We start from the raw sequence: 24,836 nt of genomic DNA, 5'->3' as shown, positions 1-24,836 counted from the left end.
TCACACCCACAGCCTGCGGCACCCCAGAGGATGCGGACATCAGACAACCGGAGTCAAGGAGGCAAGGGGAGGGGGTCCTAAAAGTAGGGGAAACCTTAAAAAGAGCAGAGCCTACTTCAAAAGGAAGGCCTGGAAAAGCATGGCCACATAATCCCCTTTGCCTGGGCACTCTGCCTCTGAGCCTGGGTTATGGACCCAGCCATTACTGAGATCAGAGATCTGAGCGGGGGGTGGGGGGTGTGTAAGAACACAGCTTCAGGCCCAACAGGGCTCCTGCAGGACACATGGCCCCAAACGTGGCTCTCTGGAGCCACCAACTCCCCTCAGGAGTGACTGTGCTGCATTTTCCTGTGCCCCACGCTGTGTGAGACATCAGAAACACCCTCCTCTCTCCTTTTTTCCCCCCACAAAGTACCACTTACCTTTTAGGGCCAAGTCTTGCCTGCCCCTATCCCACTAGCCCGTGTCCTCCTTGCCCATGACACCTTACACGGCTTCTAGTTAATCCTTTATTTCCCTGTTTTCCTTCCCGGACCCTCCAAGCCCCAGGCCTGGCCGTGCTCCTTGGGTCCCACAGCTGGGGGCACGGAGGTGAAGAATGTACATCACAGACACCCGGACGGGCCAGCAGATGGAAGGACAGCTGTGTGGATGGATGGACAGGAGGCAGCATGATTCGTAAAACAGGACAAAGGAAATGCTGCCCCCTTGTCAGGAGAAGGACCGGCAGGGGCTTTGAAGGGACTTGTTGGTGCCCAGTATCCATGGCATGCACGCCCTCCAAAAGCTCCTGGAGTCCAGGCTCCTCTGTGGCAGGCTAGGGGATTTAGCCCTGGACAAGGGTGGTTGCCCCCTGCCCAGGGTTCCCAGCAGTCAGGGACAAATGGCCCCATCTCTCCTGGCTTAGCTGGCTCATCCGTAAAATGGGGGTGGTAGTGGCACATCCCCAGATGAGGGCTTGTGTGTGAAATTCCTACCCCAGGAGACAAAGGGGTGTGCTGAAAGGTGCAGTGTGGCTGTGAGGGTGAGGACAGGGACTAAGTGGGCGAGGGGACCGCAGCCGGCTCCTGGGCTCCCCTCACAGCCGCAGGGCCTGCTGGAGCATGCGCTCATCTGCCACCTCCTGTGGGAGCGTCACCACCAAGCCCTTGTTGTCCTGCATCGTCTGGCAGATGATCTCGTAGGCCTTTCGGTTCCCAGACCAGCAGCGCCGAGCCACCTGCAGGGTGGGGACAGATGGGGCGGCTGCTGGTGCCAGCACCGGGTCCCCGGCAAGGCATTCCGGACACACCGAGGGCGGGCTGCAGATCCTGACCGTCTCCCATTTGAGGGACCCTCTGTGCTATGTGTGATGCACCTGCCCTATCTGTACCTCTGGCTCAGCCACCTTCTCTCTTGGCTGGATGACTCACTTAGCTGCCTCTCCGATCTGAAACTGGCCATCCTTCGACCCAGCCTACTCCATGTCCAAAAAAGAGCTCGCCTTCACGCAGGGGCAGCAGGCCAGGTATCGGGGAATCACCCTCCACACCCTCCTCCCTCCACCCCATCTTCAGAGAATCTGCATGCATCTCAGCTCTGCCTTAAAGTCTCTCTCCAGTCTTCTTCCTTCTCTCCCCCCTCAGTCCTCAGGGCTCCCCCCGCCTCCCTGCTGTCATATTTGCCACCCCCCATCTTCATGCCCCCCTCACCTCCTCCATCCCTCCCCTCACTGCCTCACGGCCCTCAGGAGAAGTCGGCCGCCTCCTCTGGGAGCTCCCTGGGAGTCAGCCCCTCCAGGGATCCCCCCCCCCACTCTTACGCTCACTCTCTCACCCGACATCCACCCACTCACTCAGCACCCCTCCCCATCATCGCCTGACCTCCCATTTGGGCCCATCACCCCTTCTCGCCACCTGTGATGTGGTCACAGAGAGGGAGGGAGTCCCCGCAGGGTCACACACACATGCACACACAGAGAAGACTGCATCTCCGCACACAGGTGATAGCAGGTGATCTCTGCCTTCAGAGATGTGGAAAGAAAATGCTTTAAAAGGAGGCCCTCAGCCCCAGAAGTTGGGGGTGCTCTCACTGGGAGGGAAGGGCCGGGACTCCTTGTGCACACAGATGCTGAAGCTGGACTGGAGGAGTAAGGCCAGAGGCAGGGAGACACAAAGGAGACTCGGAAACAGCTCAGAAGGATACACAGAGGGACCCCGGTCGCTGGAGAGGAGAGACACTAATGTGCAGGTGTGGTGTGACTGTTTTCTGGGGAGGAAGGGAGCAGAACTCTCTCTCAGGTCTGCAGTCTGGGGAGGCAGAGCCCCCCATTGGAGACAAGGCCAGCGGAAAGGCCTGGGGTGTGACTTACCCCATTGGACACGTCCCAGCTGAGCATCATCCTGGCCTTCTGCTCAGCCTCCTGGGTCCCATCCAGCACGAGGCCAAATCCTCCATTGATCACTTCACCCCTGCAAGAGGCAAAGGGGTTTCCAGGTCACTCTCCAGGCCTGCCCCTGCTTGGAGCCAACAGAAGAACACGCACGTTTGGGGACACTTTGGAAGCCTCGGCTCACAGAGGTAGTGTGTCAAGCACCTGCAGCCTGGAGCCCACGCCCTGTCCACAGCCTAGGGGACGCTGGGGTCGCTGGGCTCTGTGCTGCCCACCTGCACCTCTGGGCTTTACCCATCCCCCACACCCCCCTTCAGGATCCTCTCCTGTGTCACCTCCTGGAGGTGACCTCTTCCTCTGTGGTTCTAAGTGTATCTTATAAAGACACGCTTCCTTGAGGGTCTCTTGTGTTGCTCAATTTAACTGTCATTCTTCCCGATTTCCCTCTATGCTCTTTATTTTTCTTGCCTCTTCTTTCTGCTTGCTTACAGTGTATTTTGGGGTCCTGATAACTTGATCTGAAGGCTGAGTTCCTTTATTTCCCATATATCTTGTTTTCCAACGAACAGATTTCTCTGAGCACTGTTTGGACCCCCTCCTGTCACAGATCTGATACGTTCATGTGCTCATTATCGTGTCTTCCCAGTGACACGTGCCTCTTATTGAAGTACGTTAATGCTATCCGACTTTCCGCATACTTGCCCTGAGGTTTTGTGCCATCGGCTGTGAGCACCCTCTCCTTCCTGGCACCCTGGATCTTCATCTTCACCCTCGGTGTCATTATCAAGGGCTGTGGCCTGTGCCGGACCTGACTGCCACTCCCGCTCAGTGAACATCACTACACCCCGCATTCCCCCATCAGTTACACACACAGGAAACGCCCTCCATCTCGTCAGCACTTGCCAGGACTTTACTGCCAAACACGAACCCCTGGGACCACGGCATCCAGCCTTTCAGTCTCCACTTCCAGCCAATTCGCTCTTGCTCCTTCCTGCACCCAAAAGGTGCATCTAGCTTCTCTAGTCTCAGATCCTTCAGGCCTTACCTGCTTCTCTGCCCAGTTTGGGCTCTCCGGACAATCGCTGCCAGTTCCCACCAAGAAGGCGAGATGCCCTCTACCCCAGGAGCCAGCCGTGCTCCCCTCTCCAGGAGTGGGAGCCAAGCACCCCCACCAGCGGGCAGCCGCCCCTGCCCTGCCCTCAGCCTGTGTCCCTGCAGCTGGACAGCCCCGTGCCTGCTGGCGGGCTCCCTGCACATCTCCCACCAGCTCCTGCGCAGATTCAAGGTCATCGTCATTCACCTGCTGATGTTGGGTAACAGGGGAAAGCCGGTGCCAGCCAGAGTCACCAAGTGAGGACCTCAGTGTGTCCTTCGACCAGAGAAGTCTTTGGACAATCAGAAGTACATCTGTCCAGTGCACGTTTAAGTATGAGATGTGCTCTAAGACATTGTTTAGTGAGGAAAAGTGTTGGTATTAGGATAAAGATAGTGGGTCAAAGGTATGTGTTTACTCCTCAAAGACGTGGACCCTCAGGGCTGAATCTTGCTGTGAGATCACAAGGTACATCTGAGGGTGACATGAAAACACGGATTGAGAAGTCTCAACACCCAACCTCGAAGCCCTGTCCCTTCAGCTCAGCTCCCAGAACTGGCCGCACCCTCCCTACAAGGACAGGTGACAAGAGCTGTGTTTACTGAGCAGACCAACCAGTCTAAAACCAGAGACTGAGCACTGACCTCTTCTGCTCTGCAGCCCATGGTCCAAAGGTCCATGAGCACACCCGGCCACGGGCGCCATCTCTGAACACAAGCAGACAGCAAGGACCACTGCACAAACAGCACAAGGACAGACTCCAAACAAGCAACCAGAAAGAGGGGCTCTGAGGAGACAGAGGGAGAGAAAGACGACACACAGCTGATGTGGATGAGGCTTGTCTTGGAAACGTAAGAGATCCAAAGCAGGGAGCAAATAGACAACATAAAAACTGAAAGCAAATAAAGAAATGGGGGGAGGCGGCGGGGGGGGGTGCTTATCACTTAATAATGGATTTGTGTAGAAAAAGAAAAAAATTAGCTGACAAGTTGGAAGTGATTTCCTCCTGGACCAGGAAAGGTTGAGGTTCAAATTTTTTTCCCTGCTGATTTTTGCAGTAAGCCTTGAAGGAGTATCCGACAGATTAAATTATGTGCCTGTGTGAGTATGATGAGAGTCCAAAGTGAATCTGAGGCACCTTCCCAAAAGAGCCCTCGAGGACTGCCAGGATGGGCGGGGGTGGGGGTGGGGGTGGGGGTGGGTGTTGATGCTGGCCTCTGGCTAGCCTGCAGCCCTCTCTGCACAGCCTGGGGGCACAGCCAGAGGGTGGGAGCAACTTGGGAATTGGCAGGGAGCCTTTCCTCTCTTGGGAGCTCCCCACGCAGGGGGTCCTGCCCTGAGGCCCTCAAGTCATGGATGCTTTCTCCGGCCAGCTCTGCTCCGCCCCTTCTTGCCCTCTGTGGTTCAGTTGGCAAACAGCAGGTGGATTCTGGGAGGTGAAAGATCTGGGTTCGATCCTGGCTCCACCCCCAGCTCTGTGGCCTTGGGCACATTACTCAACTTCATTCTCTTCACCTCCAGCACCGAGTCAGCAAACCCAGTGCCAAGACGCCAGGCACCCCACAACCAGGCACTCTTCGTCCTGATTTTCTCTAGCTCGTGTATCGGAAAGAACACGTACTCCGGTCACATTTTCCATTAATTAGAGCCACCTGACGGTTCCAGCTCGGAATTCTGGCCTCGAAGCCAGCCCACCGGAATGCTCTGGGAAGCTCCAGTGCTGAAGGACTTGGCTCGGGAGGGCAAGGCCAAGCTTAATCCGGACAGCACAGGCTCAGAGATCAGTTCAGAGATTGCCCTCCCGGGAGCAGTCCTCTCCGAAGCAGCAGCGCCCCCTGCTGCCCCGGGGAGCCAGGAATCCAACTTGGCCTGATATCCCAGACCCAGCCAGGTGAGGCCAGGTGAGCTGGGACAGGTCCAGCTCATTAACCTCCTGGTGCCTCAGTTTCCTCATCTGTAAAATGTATTTTCCTTCTAAGATTAGGTAAGAGACTAGATTCAAAGAGTTTATTTAGCAAATGCTTGCCACATCATCCATGTGTAATAAATTTTAGTTATTCATTATTCTTTGTGAATGACTATTCCTTGTGATATTGTGATTCATAATAAGAAATATACATTTATTTGGTCTTCGCTCCATTTCTGGCACAAAGTTCCTAAAAACACTTGGAATTTTGTAAGAAACAGAGCAGTAAACGTGTCTTTTGCTATGTTAATGAGGTGACTTTTGGACCACCTCTAAGGATGGGGGGGGGACGTGCTAGTTTCCAGGGGGATCCAACCATATCTTTAGGGGAATCAGAACTTTCAGTCCCATATCCCCAGACCTCCAGTGAAGGGAGAGGGGCTGGAATTTGAATGCTCATCAGGGATCAATGATCTTGTCAATCATGCCTAAATAATGAAGCCTCCATTAATACCTGAAAGGATGGGTTTGGAGAGGTTCTAGGTTGGGGAACCAGACTTCCACGTGCCACCATATCAGGCCCCAAATTCCGCAAGAACAGACACTCCTTTATTCGGGACCTCTCCCTATGGCTCTTGATTTGCACCCTTTGATATCCTTTGTAATACATAGATAATCTAGTGAGTATACCGGTTTCCTGAGTTCTGTGAGCTGGTCTAGCAAATTAGTGGAATCCAGGGAGGCTATTGTGGGAACCTCAGCTTGGTGGCCAGTCGGTCAGAAACACAGGCAACAACCTAGACCTGCACTTGGCAGTCTTGTGGGACTGAGCCCTAACCTGTGGGGTCTGCTGCTATCTCTGAGTAGATAATGTCAGAACTGAGTTGAATTGTGGGTGTTGGAGAATTGCCTGGTAGTGTGGGAAAAACCCCACATGTTGGAGTTGGGGGTGCAGAATTAGAGCATACCTACTCATGACGGAGCTACAACTGTCAGCCATTATAGGACCCTCCCATGGACCCCAGTCAGACTGCAAACAGGCCTGGCAGGGCAGAGCCATGAGCTGGGGACCCAGGAGAGCTCAGAACCCAGGTCTTCAGCCTCCCAGCCCAGCTGCCCTGAGAATGTCAGTGGAGGAGGCCCGGGACCAGATAGCGCTGAACATTCCTGAGAAAAACTGTGAAAGCGAAGGGAAAACTGACATGAAAGGGGCAGGTGTGGTTCCTACGGCCTTTGTGTCCCGTGTGACAGGTGAGACCCCAAAAGGTAGAGTGGCTGGGGCACGCCCTCTGATTTCCAGCTCATGTGAAGAACACCTCACAGCCAAACCGTTAGCAGAGAGAGCTCAGGGGAGGCAGGGCCCAGGACCCTCGAGGGAATTCTCAAGACCTCTACACCAGCCAGCACCCACAGCACCCAGTTCTCCAAGAACCTTACCAGCCGACACCCCCGCCATTATGAAGAGCGACCCAGGTGGCACCTCGAAAGGCATCTCCCACGAAGTTCTGCACAGCCATGTCTGTGGAAACAGAGGCCGCCACCCATCATTCCCTGAATGAGGTGGGCCGGGGGAAGGCCAGGCCAGGCCAGGCTCCGCCCAGGGAGACAACGGGCTGAGTAGGGCCTGAAGGACAGACAGGGAAAGGGAACTAGAGACAGACTGTAGAAACAGCAATAATTTATGTTTGCAGAGCCGAGCAAAGCTGGAGTATTAACAAGTGCCCAAGTACCCACTGTTAGCCTTCTGGATAGTTATGCGTTCTAGCACTAAATGCCATATAAAGTGCCCCAGAAGCAGAAAGAACACAAGGATTAAAGGCGTGGTGGTACTGATTTTAGCTCAGGCACACAGAGAGCCAAAGAGAGTCACTTCCGTCCTTAAAACAACAACAGAAAAATAAGGGTAGGGGAGAAACTACAAATTAATGACTGTCTTTGACCGCATCAGAGAACTGAGGTCCCAGGGCAGCTAGCTCATTACAATCTGAGACAGGCCCTTGCACAGAGAAACAGCACCCAGACTGGTCACTTTACATGTGTGTCTAACAAACTGCTAAATGACAAGCATGAGCTTGCCCCAAACCTTGAGGCCCCTGGGACACAGACATAAGGGGGTGTGTGTGTCCTAGCAGGCCCTTCCTCCAAAAATGCTGACTGGGCGCTCACAGAGAAGATAAGGGAGGACCCCGAGAATGCTCTTCTCCTTGTGCCAGGCTGTGAGATGTGAGAAATGCAGCTCTAGAAACTGGTAACGGCCCGGGAAATTCTCCCGGAATTCTCCCGGAATTCTCCCCCAGGGCCTCCTGGGATGTCATGACCCTGCCACGTCTTGGCTCTAGCCCACTGAATCTGATTTCAGACTTCCGACCTTCAGCACCGTGAGAGAACACATCTGTGTTGTTTTAAGCCATTAAAGTTTGTGGTACTTTGTTACCGTGGCCATAAGATACTAACATCAACGATATTAATATCAGAGAATTTCAGAGCAAAGACTATTATTAGAGACACAGAGGAACATTACATGATGATAAAGAGTCTGTTCTCCAGGAAGACATCATAAGCTGAAATGAGTGTGCACCTAACAACATAGGTTTACAATACTTGAAGCAAAAATGGGTAAGACCTGAAAGGAGAAGTAGATAAATCCACAAACTCACTGCTCCCTTCTCAGTGATTTACAGAAAAATTAGGAAGAATATCAGTAAGGATCCAGATGACCAGAATGGCATTAGCAACCACTGAACCTAGCTGGCATCTGTAGAACCCACCAAATAACAGCAGAACACATGTTCTTCTCAAGTGCACCAAAATAGACCATGTTCCGGGCCACAAAACAACACTTAACACATTTAAAAGAACAGAATGAATACAAACTAAGTTCTCAGACCATAATGGAATTAAACTAGTAACAGGGGCACCTGGGTGGCTCAGTGGGTTAAGCGTCTGACTCTTGACTTCAGCTCGGGTCGTGATCTCATAGTGGTTCGTAAGATTGAGCCCTGCATTGGGCTCCATGCTGAGAGCACGGAGCCTGCTTGGGATTCTCTCTCTCCCTCTCTCTCTCTCTACCCCTATTCTGTATGTGCACGTTCTCTCTCAAAAATAAATTAAATAAACTTAAAAAAAAAAAAAGACGTCAGTAACAGAAAGGTATCTGAAAAATCTCCTAAAACTTGGGAACTTAAAAGCATACTTCTAGTTTGGATCCAAGAGGAAGTCTTATAGGAAATTAACAAATATTATGAACTGAGTGAAAGTGAAAATATTTAAAAATTTGTAGGATGCAGTGAAAGCACTGTTTATAGGGCCATTTATAGCATTAAATACTAGAATTCGAAAAGAAAAAAGGTTTCAAATCAGTAACCTCCTCATCTGCCTTATGAAGCTAGGGAATGAAGAGTGAGTTAAATCCAAAGCAAGCAGAAAGAAGGACACGCTAAAGATTGGAGCAGAAATCAGGAGTGCCTGGGTGGTTCAGTCAGTTGAGCATTGAACTCCTGATTTTGGCTCAGGTCATGATCACACTGTTGGGAGATCAGGTCATGAGATAGAGCCCTGCATCGGGCTCCACACTGAGTGTGGAGTCTGCTTGGGTTTCTCTCTCTCCCTCTTCCCCCGCTTGCACTCTCTCTCAAAATAAATAATAAATAAACATTAGCACAGAAATTAATGAATTGGGAATTAATTAATGAATTTGGAAGCAGAAAAACGATAGAAATGGGTGCCTGGGTAGCTCAATCGGTTGAGCATCCAACTTCGGCTCAGGTCATGATCCTGCAGTCTGTGGGTTTGAGCTCCATGTCAGGCTCTGTGCTGATAGCTCAGAGCCTGGAGCCTGCTTCAGATTCTGTCAGAGCCTGGAGCCTGCTTCAGATTCTGTGTCTCCCTCTCTCTCTGCCCCTTCCCTGCTTGTGCTCTGTTCCTCTGTCTCTCAAAAATAAACATGAAAGAAAAAAAGAAAGAAGAAAGAAAGAAAGAAAGAAAGAAAGAAAGAAAGAAAGAAAGAAAAGCAATAGAAAAAAATGAATGAAACTTAAAGCTTTTTATTGAGAAGATCAATAAAGTTGATAAATATCTTAACAGACTGATCAAGAAGAAAGAAAACACAGATCACCAACATCCGGAATGACAGAGGAGACATCACAACTGACCCCACAGACATTAAAAAGATAAGTAAAGGAATACAATTCTATACCTACAAATTTGATAACTTATATGAAACGTATCAATTCCTTGAAAAAAGTGTTACAGATTGGGTTCCTGAATGTCCACCTCCTTTCCTTGGGATCCCATCCATAATGGAGGGAGCACTCCAGTGCTGGGAATGAGCAAGCTATACCAGACCTAGAACCCACCAGCCTCTGTGATGATTATAATTGTAGTGGGTACAGAAGCAGAATGGTAACAGCAGCTGCAGCAGATAACCAGTGAACACTGGCTGTGGGACACCTACTTAATGCTGCACAAGTATTAATTCATTTCCTTCTTCACAACAATCCTCTGAAGTAGGCACAATTGTTATTTCTATTTTACAGATGAGAATATTGAGGTTCAGAGACTTTAAGTCTTACTGAAGTTTGCCCAGCAAGTGACAGGGTCAGGTGCACACCCAAGTCTAAGGCATCCAACTGTCCCGTTTTGCCTGGCACTTGCCCAATTTAAAAATGAAAAGTCCCAGGTCCCAGAAACCTCACTGTGCTGGGCTGGGTGACCCTATGCCAATTCTCTCAGATACCAGAACATTTTTTCCAACATTATAACTCGCTGAATGAATCAATTGATTTCTAAACAAAGTCAAATCCAACATTAAAAAATTTAAAAAAATTTTTTTGTCTTCCTCACCTGCACAGAAGGCAGAACCATCGTAAATATTGGAGGTCTCCCTAAAGGGACTGTCTGTGCCACTCACGTCATGGTGGTCTCGGCTCAGGACCACTGGTGCCTGCAGCAGGGAAAGATATGAGGTATCAGCTGACAGTGTTTACCACAGCTGCCTGGCAGAGGGCAGAAGTCAAAGGTCAGGCCACACCAGACACCCTTTAGATCCCTTCCCCTGGAAATAGACCTTCTTCAAGAAGAGGAAGCATAGGAGGCATTGTCTGTCTCCTACCTAACGTTCAGATTTCCTGGTCACTTCTTTGAGACATCCAGATGGCTAACAGACACATGAAAAGATGCTCTACATCACTCATCATCAGGGAAATACAAATAAAATCCATGATGAGATACCACCTCACACCTGTCAGAATGGCTAAAATTAACAACTCAGGAAACAACAGATGTTGGCAAGGATGTGAAGAAAGGGGAGCCCTCTTGCACTGTTGGTGGGAACGCAAACTAGTGCAGCCACTCTGGTGACACTATGGAGGTTCTTCAAAAAATCAAAAATAGAACTACCCTACAACCCAGCAATTGCACTAGTAGGCATTCACCCAAAAGATACAAAAATACAGATTCAAAGAGGTCCGTAGACCCTGATGTTCATAGCAGCATTATCAACAATAGCCAAACTACAGAGAGCCTAAAGTCCATCAACTGATGAATGATGTGGTACATACATATAAAGGAATATTGCTTAGCCATCAAAAAGAATGAAATCTTGCCATTTGAAATGAGGAGGATGGAGCTGGAATGTATTATGCTAAGAGAAATAAGTCAGTCAGGGGCTCCTGGGTGGCTCAGTTGATTGGGCAACCAACTTTGGCTCAGGTCATGATCTCACAGCTCGTGAATTCCAGCCCCGCATCAGGCTCTGTGCTGACAGCTCAGAGCCTGGAGCCTGCTTCAGATTCTGTGTCTCCCTCTCTCTGTCCCTCCCCTGCTCACATACTGTCTATCTCTGTCTCTCTCAAAAATAAACATTAAAAAAATTTTTTTAAAAAGTCATTCCGCGAGAGACAAATATCATATGATTTCATTCATAGGTGGAATTTAAGAAACAAAGATGAATATATGGGAAAGCGGGGGGGGGGGGGGGGAAGAAGAGAGGGAAACAAACCATAAGAGACTCTTAATGACAGACAACAAACTGAGGGTTGATGGAGGGAGGTGGGTGGGGGATGGGCTAGATGGGTGATGGGTACTAAGGACGGCATTTGTGTTGAGCACTGCATGTTGTATGTAAGTGATGAACTACTGAATTCTACTCCTGCAATCAATATTGCACTGTATGTTAACTAAAATTTAAATTTAAAATAAGTTAAAAAAAAGAAGAAGAGGAAAAGCATAGATGTTTCAGATGTACCTTGCTAAAAGGGGAGCTCCCATTTCTCTGAATTAAGAGGCCCTCTTCTTCCCTTGAACCAGCCAGGCTTGCTGTCGCCTCTTTGTATGTGCCCTGAACTGCCAACCCCCCGGTATTCTAGCACCTCCCAGATATTCAGGTTTCAGTTCTACATCAGCAACTCAGAAGGCCTGATCTGACCACCCATCAGACAGACCACTGCCCCCGACCCCCTCACCCCTACCTCATGTAGAGTCACCACTCTCCCTACTCCGTAACCCCTACCCCATCTAGAGGCATCACACACACACACCCCATCACCCCCATCCCATCTAGAGTCACCGCTCCCCCCCACCCCATCACTCATAACCCATCACCCCCACCCCGTCACCCCCATTCATTTTCTTCTCATGTTCATCACCATCTGAAGTTCCCTCTGAATTTATGCTTTTATCCTGCGTTGTCAGTTTCCCTTCCCCAGTGAGTGGAGGAGGCCAGGACCCTGTCTACTTTGTTCTCTGCCACGTGGTCCCCAGTGCTTTAGAATAAGCCTGGGGTAGAGGAGGCCCTCAATCGAGCATGTGGAATGAATGAACGATTAAGACCTGGCTCTCTAGGCCGACCAGCCGACTGCAGCCTGGATGTGAGTGTTCCTGTGGAGCCCTCCTGGGGCAGCTGCCACAGCTGTCCTCATCTCCGTAAGCACGCTGAGCGGTGGCGCTGTGGCAGTGTTCCCGAGATGGTCTGGGAGCTGTCCTTGCTGCCACCGGAGCCACCCACCGGGACAGCCTTCACATTCATCCAACTTGATTTCCCTTTCACATCTGATCATTAGCACTGGCACTCCCAAACACAGGGATGCCAGCAAGAACCCTGCGGCACGTGCTTAGAAAATGAGCCCCCCAGAGGAGTGTGCCCAGAGCTCCATGTCCCCCAGGGTAGGCTGGCTGACGGGGAGGAAAATGAGGGAACACCAGGGAAATTTGTCATGGTTTATAAAAGGAGAATTCAAGGAAGATGTGGGAAGTGCTTGCATGGAAAGTGACTCTCTTAATCTTCCCACCCAGGTCTTGAGATTGACACAATTCTCCCCTCACAGAAGATGGCACCTGTGGCTCAGAGAGGGCATCTGACCCGCCAAGGTCACACAGCAGGGAACATGTCAGAGGCTGGGTTGCAGGACAGGCCTCATCACTTCAGGTCCCCAGTTATCTGCCTCCCACCTGACATAAACACAGAGCCGAGGGCCTCAGGGCAGTGCCAGCACCCAAGGGCAGGAGCCCAAGGGAAGCTTCCTGCCTGCAGCACAGAATGTGTCACCTTGATCTTCCCACTGGCGATGGCTTGGTTGAAGGCCACAGCGATGGCCACACGGCCTTTCTGGTCTGAGTACAGGATCCTCGCCTGGGAGCCCACCACCTGCAGAGAAAAGGGAGGGAAGAGGCACCTCAGGGACCTAGGGATATGCAGGGGATAGATGTGGGTGACAGGTCCCACCAGCAGCCAGATGGTCCCCTCTAGGGAGGTCACGGAGGACCCCGAGGTGTGTGGTACAAGGTAGACCCTCATGTCCAGCCCACCGGGCAGTCACACCAAACCCCTGCCTGTCCACGTGCAGTCTGGGACCCCAGCTGTCCCTCCGTGATCCACTGCCTCGAGGATCAACCCCAGGAGTGGGCTCTGAGACCCTGACCTGCCCATCTCAGGGATGCTACCTCTTATGAACATACCCTTGCTTGAGTCCTTCCAATGACAATAATACCACCACCCAATGCAATTGTGGCCTGTGCCTGGCACAACTACAAGCACTTTGCACACAGTCACTCATCGGTGAGTTAATGAGGAAGTTGCTATTGTTCTCACCCTAGGCTCCATGTTTCAGATGAGAAAACTGGGGCACAAGGGCCAAGAACCCTCCCACAACCGCCCCGGGCAGTCGGTGACATGGCTGAGAGCCCGCGGACTCATCCATCAGGATGCCGCACCTCTGGAGGGTAAGACAGTTTACTCCCATGAAACGGAAACTTCAGCAAGTAAAAAGGAGTCACTGGCACAGTGGTCCTCAACCAGGATGACATTAGGGAATGACTGGAGACACGGTTGAGTGCTGTCGGCACGGGCAGGGGTCTTGCTAAGCATCCTGAGACGGCCCCCCCATGACAGAGTATCCAAGTCCCCAGGCACAAAAGCAGATATTTGCACCCCCAAGTTCACAGCACTCACAATAGCTACAATGTGGAAGCAATCCAGGTGCCCACTGACGGACGAAGGGACAAGCAAGGTATATACATTCTATGCAGACGATGGAATATCATCCAGCCTTGAAAAGGAAGGAAACTCTGACACAGGCTACAACATGGATGAACCCTGAGGACATCACGTTCAGCGAAAGAGGCCGGTCACGAAAGGACAAATACTGTAGGATCCCACTTATGCGAGGCCCATAGAGTGGCCAAACACACAGAGACAGAAGTAGGTGGGGGTCAGGGGCTGGGGGAGGGTGTTGGGGGAGCCTTTTTATTTGATGGGGACAGAGTTTCAGTTTGGGGAGATGGAAAAGGTCTGGAGAGAGATGGTGGTGATGGTTACACTCAATGGAAGTGTACTTGAAGCCACCGAGTTGTACCTTCGAAATGGTTAATACGGTAACCACATGGAACTAGCCACACAAAAGTCTGAGGGAACAGTATTCTAGGCAGAGGGAACAGCAAGTGCAAAGGCCCAGAGGTAGAAAGAAGCTGGGCCTATCCCAGCAAAACAGGCCAGTCAGCTAAAGCATAGGGGGCATTTTATGTCAAAGTGTAGTCTGCCACAATTGAAAAAAATGATTTGGCCCCAAACATCAGTTCTGAGGCTGAGAAGCCCTGGATTCTCCAGGTGTTTCCCTTCCAGCCTGGCCACGCGTCCTGGAATGGGTTGGAAGGTTCTGGAGCCAGTGATGGAGCTATGCCACCCCTGACCGCGAGCCTGAAGCCAACGCTCCGTCTGGACGGCCCCGCCAGCAAACGTGGCCCTTCCTTCCTCGTGACTTGCTATCCAAGGCCATACTGCCCTCACGCCGGCTGCCTCAAAGCCTTGTGGGAAAGACTATAGTATAAACCAGCACCGCAGAGATTTTCGGATGGCTTGGATCCAGAAAAAGGAAATTGGAGACAAACCGACATAGGACTGCCAGCTCCGTCAAGAGTGAACCTTACGCGAAACTCAATTAAAATGTTTAAAAAGGATGGCCTTCTGCAATCATCATCGTTCATGAGACAAAGAGCAACGTGAACTAAGTAGGGAGAACACAACCTCCGAAAACTCCAACTCAAACACAGAAGAGACAGTCCCGGTTATTCACGGCCCTTGTAGCGGCCTCCAGAGGGCCATTCCCCATGCCCCTGACCTCCCAACCTCCCGCCAGCCCCTTCCCACTCTGTCGGTGCCCCTCCCTCAAGGCTGGGGTCCTCCTCTTCTCCAGGCCCGCCTCTGGACTGGCCCTGCACAATTCCACTCCCGCCCCATCCTCCCCGAGGCCCCAACCCTCGAGTTCAACAGCCGTCCGGTGGGTGTCTCAGACTCTGCGTGGTCACAGAGACCGCTGTTGGCACGGGGGTCTCTGTGGCTGAAACACGTGTGCAAGCCACTGGGCAAGGAGGAGGTGGCGCTTTGGGTGGGGGGTGTTGGGCCACAGAAGCCCAAAACATGGGGGCGGTGCTCAAGGGAGTCCCCCTTCTGGCCCTGGGACCCCCAGGGCAAGGACACGCCAGTGCGGACGCGGCAGCTGCGTCTGGCTATCGGGGTCTGTGGACAAAGCCACGTGAGTCAAAGGCTCGTTTCTTGCTCGTCTTCCGTACACCAAGGCCACTGCTGCCTCAGGGCCTGTGCATTGGCTGGTCCTCTGCCTCCCCCCACTGTCATATGGCTGCTCCCCCGCCCCCTAGTCCCCCAGCATTTAGAGCTGAACTCACAACTCAGCTCCTCAGAGACATGTCTATGACCCATCAGTATAAAGCAGTCCCCACTGGGCATCACCTTGAGTCACGTTCGCATGCCCGGGAGCGCGCGCATACACCCTCTGCCCAGCCCGGGCCGGGAGTGCCTCCTGCAGACTGCCACCAGAGGGCGTGTGCCAAGCACGTGCACCACCACAGCCCCCATGTGCAGACCGTCAGCAGCGGCTCCACTGCCCAGCCCAGCCGGGACAGTAGGCTCAGAGAGGCTGAGCCACTCGTCCCAGGTCACACAGCTGAGAAGCCAGGAGGCCCGACCTGAGAGAGCGGTTTGCAAATCAGCTGGGTGAGCAACGACCCGACCGGCCCTGGTCACTGCCCCCGGGCCCCAGGCCACCCTTTTAAGGTCCCACAGCCCGCCGGGTGAGGTGGCTGCTGCTGCCTCCTCTGAGGCCAAGGAGGCTGCCACCTAGGGAGTCCCACGGGGTGTGTTTGGCACCGTCCCGGGGCTCATGTCTGCCAGCCCGGGCATGGCCAGCAGTACCCCGCCTCGGGCAGGGCAGTCCAGTGGCCCACCCCTGCCTCCCGCCAGGCGGAGCCCTCACCAGCCGGTGCCTGGCGGCCTCCCGGATCCAGCGGATGTTGTCCACATACTGCAGCTTCACAGCCGGGTTCACTGCAGGGAGAAAGAGTGGTGTCGCAGGCACCAGGAGCCCCCGTCCCGTGGGGCTCGGGCACAGGCCCTCCCTCCGGCAGCCGCTCATCACCATCCATCCATTCCCTCAACAAACATCTATTGAGTCCTCACTGTATGCCAGGCACTGGGCCAGGCACTGGGAACAGAGGAGGCTGTGGGCCATGGAGGAAAGAAATATGGTGAAGTGGTCACTAGGGTGACGGGTCAGGGGGGCCCCAGGCCTCTCTGTGGAGGTAGCTGTCAAGCTGCAATCGAAATGCTAAGAAGGAACCCACCACACAAAAGGCTGAGGGAACAGTATTTGAGGCAGAGGGAACAGCAAAGGCAAAGGCGTAGAGGTAGGAAGAAGTTGAGTTCCTATCCCAGGAAAGCAGGCCGGTCAGCTAAAGTGTGGGGGGCATGCAGAGTCGGGTGGTAGCTGTGTTGCTCAGGAGCCTGCTTCCACTAGCTCATGAGAGCAGACGGTTAAATCCTCAGGGATGGTGTGACCCAGTGGTTGACACAGATACCATTAAAATTTCAATTAAATAAACTTACACTTTTTCAGAGACAGTGCGTGCACATGCACACATAAGCAGGGGAGGGGCAGAGGGAAGGAGAGAGACTCTTTTTTGTTTATTTACTTATTGTGAAAGAGAGAGAATGCACACGCGAGTGGGGAAGGGGCAGAGAGAGGGAGAGGATCCCACGTGGGCTCCGAGCTGTTAGCGTGCGGCCCAATACGGGGCTTGAACTCACAAACTGTGAGATCGTGACCTGAGCCGAAATCAAGAGGTGGTCGCTTAACCAACTGAGCCACTCTGGCGTCCCAGGAGAGAGAGAGAGAACCTTAAGCAGGCTTCACGCTCAGCCCAGAGCCTAACGCGGGGCCGGACCCCATGACCCTGGGATCATGACATGAGCAGAAACCAAGAATCAGACGCTTGGGGCACCTGGGTGGCTCAGTTGGTTGGGTGACTGACTTCAGCTCAGGTCATGATCTCACGGTTCGTGAGTACGAGCCCCACGTCAGGCTCTGTGCTGACAGCTCAGAGCCTGGAGCCTGCTTCGGATCTGTCTGTCTCTCTCTTGGTCTCTACCCCTTCCCTGTTCACGTTCTTGCCTGCCTGCTGCAAACGCTGCCACTGCTGTGCATGGAGCTTTGATGGGAATCAGCCACTCTGAGAGTATTTACGCAGGGGCCATCTGCAGATGCCGCAGCTCAGGGCTTCTTCCCGGAGGACAGGTTTCTAAGAGAGGATCCCTTCCTTCCCAGGAGGCCTCCTCCTGCCCAGTTCCTCCCACCCTCCCCTTGTTCTCCAGCCCTGCACCCTGTATCCTGGACCCGTCCCAGCCCGCCCAGCCTGGATGTGGACCCGTCCCAGCCCGCCCAGCAGGGGCGAATGGCCCTGGGGATCAAAAACAAGCAGCCAAAGGTTGAAGGACCTACGCAGCAAACCAGAGAGAAGGTGGCCCGGACCTGCAGAAAAGCTGCAGAGAAGTGCGGGTAGGAGTCCTGACAGCTGAGGAAGCTTCATAAAACCCCTGCCTTCTCTTCTCCACGTGAGAAGCAACGTCACATGCACTACACAGGAAACGACTGTGGTTAAACCAGGGGCGGGGGCAGGGACACGGGGACGACCACCACCAACCACGTGGGAAGGCAGTGCAAGCTCTCTGTCGCAGAGACCACAGACCCACGGACATGGGGAGAGCAGAGTGGGCACAGAGGACAGCTACGAAGAATCAGAAGCACCGCTGACAGGCACAAACCCCAAGTCCACGTGCTCTCGTGCCCCGGGGGCCAGGCCGAGCACGAGCAGGGAAGGGGGGGCTGCGTCAAGGGGGTGGGCTACCCTGGAGCCTGTGGTGGGCCACCTGCCTGTGAACGTGTCCCATCCTGCAGCCTCACCTCCGTCAGCAATTGCTTCCTCCAGCACAGACGTGGCCAGCTGATCTGTGACCGCCAGGTCCTGGGGGTCCCCTGACGTGCATACCCAGCGGAAAGGCCCGAATCCCTGGGAGAATATGTCTCTGCGAGGACAAAATGCAGCCTGGCTGCACCCTCCATGAACCAAGGAGGGGGGGGTCTATCTACAGTGCTCCAGAACTGAGAGGGGTGTGTTGGGGACGTGGTATGTGGGCCTGTGGAGTGAAGTCAGGGCTTCAGCATCCAGAACTGTTGCTGGATGCCCCTAAGCCGCTAACTGCACAGCAAGTTTCAGAGGCTAGCCCCCCAGGTCCCCTCCCCTGCTCAACCCCACCTTCTCCCCTCAGTGCCCCCCACCCCCACCCCGGGTCTCTGTCCCTCCTCTTAGACCGGCACCATCTCTTGCTGCAGAAGCCGGGACACAGGCAGAAATTCCTTTCTAGTGCAACTACTCTACAAAGACAACCTGAAAATCAGTGAACTAAAAGCAAGTAGTTGGGAAAAAGAGTTTAACTGTGGGGACTTGGCCAGGTTTGCCTTGGGTGAACTGACCTTCCTAGGTGGCCTCCAGGCAGAGGGATGGAGAGGCCTGGGCCCCGCCTGGCTCCTGCACTCACCCAGCCCCCTGGGCCCACCGTCCTCTCTGGACAGGCCCCCCACCCCCACCCCGCTGCCCCCTGCTGCAGCCTGGCAGTGCAGCCCCCTGGGTCTCTGCCTCCTCACCCACGATGAATCCAAGAAGGAGACCATGGCCTTCCTCCTCTCCCTTCCTCTCTGGTCCCATCTTGTGCACAAATGGGCTGGCAAGCTTCCCATCCCTGTCCCTGTGTTGCTTAAGCCCAAATTCCTTCATGTGGCCTGGTGGCCTCCACCGTCAGCCCGATCTCTCTCTGGTTACCTCCTCCTTCTCCCTACTTGGGGACTTTTCCAACCTGAATGTCTAGGACCCAGATGCCGCAGGTGACCCCATCACTCACCCCATGATGTGCTGGACGTACGAGGGGTAGCGGAATTCTGTCTTGTTGGCGCCTTTCTTCTCCACGTCAGCTCCTGCGGGCACAGAACCCACCCAGAATCACTTGGAGGGTCTGAGGGCTGGCGGGCCCCGCCCCGAGGTGAGGACTTATACCACTACCCAGATGGTGAGTTAAACAAAGTTTTGATAGGGAAGCCTCCTTGGGTCTCATTTTATGACGAAGAAGGGAGACAGCAAGTGCTGCCATTGGTGTGGGGCCGGGTAGGGGCATACACATGTTTGTGCCCACATTCCCGACATGACACGCCAGAACCTTTGAACTCCAGGAGGGGAGCTGGCACCAGAAAAAGGGCTGGGGGTGGGGGGGTGACTTTCCACTGTGTCTCTCTCTCTCTCTCTTTTTTTTTTTTTTTTTACATTTATTTATTATCAAGAGACAGAGAGACAGGGCATGAGCAGGGGAGGGGCAGAGAGAGGGAGACACAGAATCCGAAGCAGGCTCCAGGCTCCGAGCTGTCAGCACAGAGCCCAACGCGGGGCTCGAACTCATGGGCTGTGAGATCATGATGTGAGTCGAAGTCGGATGCTTAACCAACTGGGCCACCCAGACGTCCTGGTACTTTGTGTTCTTAAGGCACATGGATAAACTGAAGCCCAGAGAAGCCAAGGACCTGGCAAGACCAGCTTCCAAAAGGTCCAGGCAGGGGCACAGTGAAACCTGCAGGCCGTGGCCCCCACCTCTCCAGGGCACCTGCCAGGCTACTCCTGGCTGGTGAGAAGGGAGTATTCCCAAGGGCCAAAATCTTGGCCCCTCCAAGCTTGGGAGGCTGGGGGCCCCTCATGTGACCTTCATTTTCTCTCACCTGCTCTCTGGGCCTCCAACAGGAAGGCATTGCCATAGTCCCAAAAGAAGAAGTTCTCTTTGGCCAGTCGGTTGATGGCTGAGACTTGCCTCCTCAGGCTGCAACAGGCCAGCAGTTAGTGATCAGCCCTACCCACCAGTAAGGCCCTGAAAGCAGGCCCTCTGTGCCTCACCGCTGTCACCCCCGGCCCCATCCCGTGGAGCTCAGCCAGCTCTGCTTACTTCCATCCCATCTGACAGATGAGGAGACAGTTCAGACAGATTCAAGGTCTTGCCTAAGGCTGCACAGCTGGCCCCTGGGGGACCAGGCAGAGGCCAGAGTCCCCAGTCTAAAAGCTCCTGCTGGCTGTGTGTGCCTCCTGGGCCCTGGGAACTCATCACCTTTCCTGGACCAGGCTCTTAAATGCAGCCGGGTCGGAGGCCATGAGGCTCTGCGCCTCTGCAAAGCCCAGCTGCACAGGGTAGTAACCGCCATTGAACGGGTTGTGGCAGGACGTCTGGTCTGACCCCAGGTCCACCAAGAGCTCCCCCGTCGTGTCCAATTCGTGGACCAGCCGCTCCCTGGGAAAGACATGAGGCGATCAATGCCTGGGGCAGGGGAAGGCACCGTCTGGGGCCTGAGTTCGAGGCCCAGCCAGCAGGGGATTGCCCTTCTCTCTTGAAAGAACATCTGCTGGAAGGCGGCCTGCCATGAGCTCAGGCCAGGATCTGGGCCTCGGAAGCTGGGAGCAGAGACACAGGCAGAGCACATTGGAAGCTTCGTGTCTGGGGAGACTGGCCACCATCAGTACCTTGTCTGGAGGGGGAAGTTCACCCAGGGTCCCCAAGGCTGCCAAATCCCATCCCCCACTTACCAAAGATCTACTACATTGCCATGGTAACCAAGGCTGAGCACCTCCTTCCTTTTCCTTGCTTCCCTAGAAGGGGACAAGAGCAGAGCAGATGGTCCATTGCACCTGCCTCACCAGTACCAAGCTGGCGAGAATGCAGAAGGTCACCGAAGGCACTGTGTGCCAGCATAGGGCCTGAGGCACAGGGACCTCCGAAGGGTGTCCACTGAGGACCCATAACCGTAAGGGAAACAGAGACGTGAATGCTCCATCAGGGAAAACTGAGAACCGAGATGACAGCAGTGATGAGCCAACTCGAGGCAATTCACAGAATCAGGACCCTTGCCGTTAGGGCTCTGATTGGGATTGTTCTAGAACTCGTGCAAGGTGATCCTAAAATTGCACTAAAGATGATTCCAAACACTGTTTAGAAAATATAAACGGACAAAATTAAAAAACAAGAACCCCCACGAAAGCCTATTTGGAGGAGCAGAAGGTTTTCACACATGAAGCCCCACGGGTGGCAGAGGTGTCGGAAAGCAGCAACACGTGGGGCAGTGTGGCGCCCACTCGAAGGCACCGTTCGACGGAACACCGTGCTTGGCAGAGAGATGCCAGTGGAGCCAACGCGCTCCTCTCTGCTGAGCGCGAGGAAATCGAAGCAAGAAGAGGGCCTACAGGCCCAGGGCTGCGAGGAGGCCTCTAAGCAAGTGGCGAGTGGAGAAGGAAGGACTGAATGGCGGCCGCAGGACCAGCACGGGGACTGGAGAACCCCTAGAAGCTCCCTCCGCACCCGTCTGTGTCTTCCCCGGAAGTATGACCGGACGGGCTGCTTAGGGCACTTGGCTGAACTGACGGGAACTGATTTTGTGGTGAGTGTGTGAGTGTGCACGTGGATGAGTGCATGCACGTGTGTGCCAGCGTGTGCGTGCGTCTGGGATGCTAAGCAGCATTCACAGGCATAGGAGGCAGATCAGGCCAAACCCATCTGTGTCCCACCAGCAGTCTGGAATGTCTCCTGTATTTAATGGAAGCTCATCTGAGAGTTTTACACAGCGGTTGCCATGGGGCCAAACTAGCATTTTCAAGAGATCAGTGTCAAGCAGTATCCGATCCTAGTAATGGGAGTATTTCTCAGTTTGGTTTGTACTTGGACATTTTCCTCCAAGCCCCCTTTGAAGCCCCCTGGGCGACTGATCGTGGCGGGGCTGGAGAGCCGCTGTGTGGTGCGTCCTCCCTGCACAGAGCTCAGCTCTCCAAAGTGTGTCGGAGAGCAAGCTTCAAAAACGGCATCAGATCAGCAGCCGCCAGGGCAGTCCTTCCCCCGTTCCCGCAGTTTAGCCATCAAACCGGAGGGCAGTGTTGCCGACACCCCCCTCAAGCAACCAGACCACAAGTGGGGAGGGAGATTGGCTTACCCCAAACCTGGTGGAGTCACACCGAGGAACGGTTCCGTCTTTCAAAGTTTCATTTCCCCCCAACAGATGAGGCGAGCACTTAATACGTGCCAGGCTCCGGGCTGGGCACTCAGGCCACAACAGTGAGAAATACAAGGCACAGTCTTCGCTCAGCCTGTGGCTGAGTATCAGGCATTTAACAGGCCCACGTACAGCAGCCCAGCCTCTGGACCCCTTCTTGTGGCCTCCCCAGGCCCAGGTCAGGCGCCGTACCTGAGTCTTTCAATGCAGTGGTCCAAGCTGTCGGTCACTTCCATCAGCCATCCTTGCTGGTGGCGTTTCATGAGGGCGGCTTTATCCACCTGGGACCACGAGACACAGGGCCACCCAGTCAGTCACTGGGCATGTCAGGCTCCACCAGGAGGAGGCCATCCCCCGCGTAGATCGCCCATGGCAGCACAGGTGCCACGAGCTGTTTTCCCGTAGTTACTCCCCCTCCTGCATTCCTTGTCAACAGAACCTGGATTTTCAGGGCGACACTGTGACCCCACTCCAAGCTAACTACAGCTACTCTTTCCACTGTCTCCAGCCTCCCTTTTAGGGAAGAACTTCCATTCGATCCAAAACTGACCAGTGAGGTAAAAGAACGAGTTTCTGAGGTATCATCGAGTCAGTCACAGGTGGCACCTTCCCCCTTCCTCCTTTCTGCCTTCAATGTAGATGCGATGGCTGGGGTGGGGGCAGCCATTTTGAACGCATGAGGGAAACCCAAGAGAATCTAGCGATGTTGGCCCTGACATCGCGGAGCCGCTGAAACAATGCCAGCACTGCGGGCTGCGTGAGAGAAACAAAACCTTATTTGTGCAAGCGGCTGTAGTTTGATTTTACTATTGGCACCCAGGTGGGCTCCTAAGAAATATAAGAGTGTATGACGCAGGCTTAGTACCAACTGAGTATAAATCACAAAGGTGGGTGCCTCTCTCTTTTTAGGATTGCTTATTTGCCATCTGGGAATTTTATTACAAATATGTACTGCTCTCTCTGTGGCAAACACTTTTAAAAAATACATGCTGTATTTAAAACAATTTTTTAATGTTTTTATTTATTTTTGAGAGAGAGAGACAGAGCACAAGCAGGGGAGGGGCAGAGAGAGAGAGGGAAACACAGAATCCAAAAGCAGGCTCCAGGCTCTAAGCTGTCAGTGATATGGGGCTCAAATCCACAAACTGTAAGATCATGACCTGAGCCAGTTGGACACTTAACCGACTGAGCCACCCAGGTGCCCCATATTGTTTTTAAGTTTATTTATTTACTTTGAGAGAGAGAGTGTGCGTGCAGGAAGGACAGAGAGAGGGAAAGAGAGAGAGAGAATCCCAAGCAGGCTCCCTGTGGTCAGCACAGAACCCGATGTGGGGCTCAAACTCATGAAGTGTGAGATCATGACCTGAGCCGAAACCAAGGGTCAGATGGTTAACCGACTGAGCCACCCAGGCGCCCCTGTGACAAACATGTTTTGAAGATACAGGGGGAAGTAGGTGAGGATGAGGGTTGAGGATGAGACGAGGGGAAGTCAAAGCTTTTTAAAAACATAGGCTATTTTTCTGCAGATTCCAGGGGATGAGCTAACATTAGTTGCTGTAACTTATTTTCTATATAGGGGCCAAGGGCACCCCCCCCCCCGGAAATGTGCCACCTTGGCATATTGATTATTTTAAATAAAAGTTGCTTAAGGGACCCCGTGTACAAGGACACTCAGGCCCTCCTCTGTCCCCTTGGAAGCAGGAAATATATCTCCCATGAGAAAGGTACCCCCGACCAACCAAGGTTTGTCTTAAAGCCCCTCGCCTCCTCTCCCTGGCTCCCTTCCTCTCCTTGGCTCTACCGAAGAAAGTTGTAAGAACCACTGGCCAAAGGCTGTGTGCACACACCTCTACTGATGTCTGTCGCCCTCACCTGACTGTGACCTGTCAGAGCTGGGGGAGGCCATGTTCATCTCCAGGGATAAGGGGAGCGGTGCCCACAGAAGGTCAGTTTCCCGGGGTGGGCGGGATCAGCAGGCATTGACCATGGGGGAAGATGGACACTTTGAAGGCAGGAGGCATAGACTGCCATGGGAACCCACCCTGGGAGGCTTGGAGGGCTGGTGGGGGGGGTGCAGGAGAAGAGAGGGCTGTGAGTGGGGGCGGCTCTAGACTGAGGGAGGACACAGGTGGGCAGAGTGCCTGCTGGGCTCACCTCTGCTATCACGCCGATGCACCCCACGATGACCGCAGCTTTGGCCTGAGCGCCACTCATTCCGCCCAGCCCAGAGGTGACAAAGACCTTCCCAGCCAGGTCCTTGACCCCCAGGTACCGTCGCCCGGCATTCAACACGGTGAGCTGCAGGGAGAAGAGGAGGAGTTCACTCTCTACTCCGGCACGTCCGCCTCCCACCCCCGGCAGCCAGGCGTGGCCCCTGTTTCTCACCACTGTGCCATGGACGATGCCTTGGGGACCGATGTAGCAGTAGCTGCCTGCTGTCATCTGGCCGTACCTGACCACAGAGAAGGCAAGCTCAGGGCTGAGCTCGGTGCTAGGCACAGCTTTAAAAGGCACATGCTTTAAAATTCATTGTCAATTACCCCAAAATGCATTCCT

At 53.6% G+C, this 24,836-nt stretch overlaps 1 protein-coding gene across 1 annotated transcript in view; it reads right to left on the bottom strand.

Annotated features, from left to right (window-relative positions):
* Nucleotides 1-302: 302 nt before the first annotated feature.
* Nucleotides 303-24,836, bottom strand: part of UROC1 (urocanate hydratase 1) — a 40,902-nt gene continuing 16,368 nt past the window's right edge. Inside the window, exons 7-20 of the mRNA XM_042927555.1 lie at nucleotides 24,666-24,732; nucleotides 24,435-24,578; nucleotides 22,473-22,561; nucleotides 20,827-20,889; nucleotides 20,354-20,533; nucleotides 19,974-20,071; nucleotides 19,112-19,184; nucleotides 18,117-18,238; nucleotides 16,134-16,204; nucleotides 12,914-13,012; nucleotides 10,213-10,312; nucleotides 6,808-6,889; nucleotides 2,351-2,450; nucleotides 303-1,219 (exon numbers count right to left, since the gene is read on the bottom strand). Of these exons, the coding sequence (XP_042783489.1) occupies nucleotides 1,079-1,219; nucleotides 2,351-2,450; nucleotides 6,808-6,889; nucleotides 10,213-10,312; nucleotides 12,914-13,012; nucleotides 16,134-16,204; nucleotides 18,117-18,238; nucleotides 19,112-19,184; nucleotides 19,974-20,071; nucleotides 20,354-20,533; nucleotides 20,827-20,889; nucleotides 22,473-22,561; nucleotides 24,435-24,578; nucleotides 24,666-24,732 (1,429 nt within the window). The 3' untranslated portion in view covers nucleotides 303-1,078. The remainder of the gene's footprint in view (nucleotides 1,220-2,350; nucleotides 2,451-6,807; nucleotides 6,890-10,212; nucleotides 10,313-12,913; nucleotides 13,013-16,133; nucleotides 16,205-18,116; nucleotides 18,239-19,111; nucleotides 19,185-19,973; nucleotides 20,072-20,353; nucleotides 20,534-20,826; nucleotides 20,890-22,472; nucleotides 22,562-24,434; nucleotides 24,579-24,665; nucleotides 24,733-24,836) is intronic.

Source organism: Panthera leo, chromosome A2 (genome assembly GCF_018350215.1).
Source record: "Panthera leo isolate Ple1 chromosome A2, P.leo_Ple1_pat1.1, whole genome shotgun sequence".
Lineage (NCBI taxonomy): Eukaryota > Metazoa > Chordata > Mammalia > Carnivora > Felidae > Panthera > Panthera leo.
Note: the sequence above shows the minus strand (reverse complement) of the source record. Positions and strands in the feature narration are given on the sequence as shown.